Genomic DNA, 3,744 nt, shown 5'->3' on the forward strand with positions numbered 1-3,744 from the left:
AAAAAAAAAAGGCCCAGATACGTAAGACGCACAGCAGGAGAGTTTGTTCCTTCCTTTTATTAAGTCACGACACATCAGTACAGCAGAGGTCGAGCCCACTTCGGCGGAGGTCGTTCAAGCTACACCTGCTAAAGGAATAAAGCTGTAAAATGATGTCTTCACAGCCCAAATCAAATGACATGAACCAGAAAGAAGGCAGCAAAGCCCTTTAAAAATATCTCAACAGCCACATTTCCATGCACCAAAAGAGAAAAACACAACGTGAGGAATTTCCAGTGCAAAGGAAACGCGGCAGTGCCTGGAAGAATTCGGCGATGCTTTTAACAGGCGCCACTGACCGATCCAGCTGACCACTCGCCCGCCCTGACCACTGACTTATCCGTGTTAACGTTTGTGAATCTTGAGATCCGTGACATTCAAAATGCATTGCATCACTTGGGCTGGTAAACGCAGGCATGTGCTATAGAAATATCTCCCGTCTCCTCCTGGCCAACTCCACATGGCTACCTAAGGTACAAGCGACTCTCTCCTAACTGAGCCAGATCTGTGAGTCCCGGCACATGACAGCAGTTGGTCATAGGGACTCAGGGGCCCTGACGACATATACATTCACCGCAGTGCTATAGGAGGCAGAGAATTAACTAGTGTTCTTTCTTGGATGAAGCTGATCATCTGATTTGTCAACGCTTTGTTCAGAAATATAAAATTCAATATAGCCCCTCCCCCCAAAAAAGAATATTATTTATACAACACCTTAATTGTCAAAATATTAACAAATAGCGTCATGTTAACGTTGAGCATAGTGGTTTGGAAAACAAATCCTAAAAACAGACTGTAGCTTTAGAAGGAGAAAAACTGCCCCAAAACACTAAATGTTAGGCTTCTTCAAACTTTGAGGCAGAAAATGGAATCATTTTTAGACAGGTTTACAAAGTAAATTAGGCACAGTACAAACCTATCACCAAGTGTTTGTTTATACTCAGTATTTCAATTTGTGTAACAAAATTTAACAACTAGTTTTTAAAAACTGCTAATCGATGACATAAAAAACATTAAAAAAGAAAAAGTAAACCAACAAACCTTCAGTCTCTCAACAAAATTGATCTGAAATTGTACCTTTTTCCTTTTTACGTTACTGACGACTTTCAGGTGATGTTGGCGACAGCCCAGCTCAGCTGGGATTTGAAGCTTCCCCCGCCCCCCATGCTACAGCGTCAGTCCTTTAAAAAGCGCCAATCTCCGTCCCCCACGGTCTATAGGGCTTGCCGAGGTTCGCCGCCTGCGTGGGAGCCGAAGGGCTCAGTGCATTGGGAGAGAGTAAGTGGAAGGAGCCGAAAGAGAAGGGGAAGGCCGACAGGGAGGCCACCGAGGAGAGCAGCGGCGGCGACAGTTTGGAGGCGGAGGTGACCACGGGGAGCACCGGTCCAAGGCCGCCGCTAGGGGGCGCGCGCAGGGCGGGCGCCTCGGCATGTGCGCCGGCCAGCCGGCCCTGGTGGTGCGGGTCCGTGGGCGAGGCGGCCGGGCCGGTGTTGCCGTGGCCGTTCTGGGGCAGCAGCAGCGGGTGCGCGACGTGCGCGTGATGAGCGAAGGCGCCGCCCCAGGGGATGTGTCCGAGGCCCGCGTGCGCGCCGCTCGCCGCCTCCCGCTGGGAAGCGTAGTTGTTAAGATGCGAGACCAGGCGAACTCGAAGCGGGTCGGAGGCATCCAGTCCTTCGATGATGCTCAGGTAACGGGCGACCTCTGCCAGGCATTCCCGGAACCCCAAACTCCGATAGTCCATGGCCAGGGCGTGCGCGTCAAAGTAGCCTGAGGCAAAGAACAAAAGAGAAACCTCTGGGCTCTGCTCGTCGCCAGCGTTTCTTCAATCCCAAGGGCGGCCCTTCCTGGCAAACACACACATCCTTAAAAAACAGCACTCCTGGGCCCTTCTGAGAGTCCAGATAGTTTGGAGTCGACCGAAATCGTTGCGTTAATCAACATGAGAAGTATGCGTTCGCTAATGCAAGTTCAAAGCCCAATTAGAAGCCGCCGAGCAGAAATTGGAATTATACCCTACCAGCAGATGAAACTATGTTCCTCCCTTTAATGTCTCCCCTCAACGACAACAGAAAATACATCAAGGGCAGAGAAACCACAGAGCAGTGAAATTCATTAGACACACAGATGTAAGTTATCATCATGGAGCTTTCAGGCACTTGGTCCTGAAAAAAGCATTTTCTGGCTGGAGACAGACACACAGACCTTGGTCCCCCAGCTTGTCAGCTTTTCTCTGCTTAACCACACAGGTTTCTTTCCTCGAGTCATGTGGCAGCTCACTTAAAAAAAAACAAAACAAAACAAAAAACCCTGCATATGAAATTAAGACTGTCTAGTTAAAAAAAAAAAAAAAGGCTTTATTCTCAAAATGGCAATACACAAAGGTGGTGAGAGCTACATGATCTCGTCAGGGCTGTCACAGCTTTAGGGCACCTCGCACTTAAAAGGTAGTTCCCAAAGAAGGTGCATCAGCTCAGTCTGCAGAGGGCTGGGGTGATGAATTCACTGGAGAAAAACCTACGTGCACTTGAAAATGCACTGCCAGGGGACAGCTCACACCCCATACCCATCTCTCCCCACCCACAAAGCACACAGCACAAATGAGGCGGTGACCACGTCACTGGTGGCTTGTGGTAGAGGCTCACGCTGCCCCGACACTCAGGGCCCCCGGGCGAGAGGCTAGTGACATGTACCTTTCCCTCCTGCAGTGTGCAGCATTTTCAGGTGATCCACTGTCATCTGCAGGATCTCGGCTTTTTCCAGCTTGGCAGATCCCTGGAGAGGGGAATGGCAAAAGGTCGATTTGGCAACGACTGACTCTGGAGAACTTAAGATCTATAGGCAGATGTGTGCTTTGCACCTCATAACAGTAAAGACTAAAGCAAAATGAGTCGTCTTCGCAAAACGTGTTGGAATCTGTGCATGAATTCATCTCCTCGGCACAAGCAACACGGTTATTTTCCAAGACACGATGGGGTTCAGATGAACGATGGGGAAGGATTCAAACGGTGTGGACAGCTACACTGGGAGCGCTACCTACTTTCTCCATTACCTGCTTCTCAAAAGCGCTGGGTACCAGCCTCCTCAGCTCCGACAAACTGTTATTGATCCGGTCTCGGCGACGCTTCTCAATGATCTGCAGAAAGCAGGCAAAACAAAGGAGGACATTTCCATTACGGCTGTAAATCCCAAAGTGAAGAAAGGTGGTCCTTTCCATTAATTTAAAATTTTTTTAAAAAAGGCACTGTAAAAAGACTCACTCCTCTCCGTCTTTTCCTGGCCAAGATCTGTGATGATGTAGTTGGGGACATGGAACCTAGAGTCGAACTCAAGTTTCTGAATGATTGGGAAAAACAAAACAAAACAGGAATCGTCGTTAAGCGAGGGAAGGTGGTCTGGGGGGTTATCCCCCCCGCTCTCGCCGCACTCAAGATTGGTTTGGCAACTTGGGCTTGAAAGCGCCTCGGGGGATCCCTCGCCCCGAGCGGCGGCGGCGGCGGCGGCGGGCCGGGGATGCGCAGAGGTCAGCGCAGGGCGCCGGGCCCCCGCCCGCTGTCACCGCGGCCAGCCCGCGCTCGCCCCCGCTCCGCCGCCGCCAACTCACCCATTCTCGTCCGCGCTCTCCTTCTCCACCTCGACGGTCTCGTCCAGCTCGCTGTCGGAGGAGCTGGACTCCGGGTGGGCTCGCTTCATGCTGGCGGCGCGGGG

General features: G+C 51.1%; 1 protein-coding gene across 2 annotated transcripts in view; it reads right to left on the reverse strand.

The window, feature by feature from the left end:
• Positions 1-39: 39 nt before the first annotated feature.
• The window catches only part of HEY1 (hes related family bHLH transcription factor with YRPW motif 1), a 168,858-nt gene continuing 165,153 nt past the window's right edge, over positions 40-3,744 (reverse strand). Inside the window, exons 1-5 of one of the 2 annotated variants that reach the window (XM_011376257.1) lie at positions 3,641-3,738; positions 3,297-3,372; positions 3,089-3,172; positions 2,730-2,811; positions 43-1,806 (exon numbers count right to left, since the gene is read on the reverse strand). In XM_011376257.1, coding sequence (XP_011374559.1) covers positions 1,223-1,806; positions 2,730-2,811; positions 3,089-3,172; positions 3,297-3,372; positions 3,641-3,729 — 915 coding nt within the window. In that variant the 5' untranslated portion in view covers positions 3,730-3,738 and the 3' untranslated portion in view covers positions 43-1,222. Of the gene's footprint in view, positions 1,807-2,729; positions 2,812-3,088; positions 3,173-3,296; positions 3,373-3,640; positions 3,739-3,744 lie in introns of those variants that run through there. The other variant, XM_011376256.2, reaches the window with a different exon arrangement.

The sequence above is a fragment of the Pteropus vampyrus genome, unplaced genomic scaffold (genome assembly GCF_000151845.1).
Source record: "Pteropus vampyrus isolate Shadow unplaced genomic scaffold, Pvam_2.0 Scaffold290, whole genome shotgun sequence".
NCBI lineage: Eukaryota > Metazoa > Chordata > Mammalia > Chiroptera > Pteropodidae > Pteropus > Pteropus vampyrus.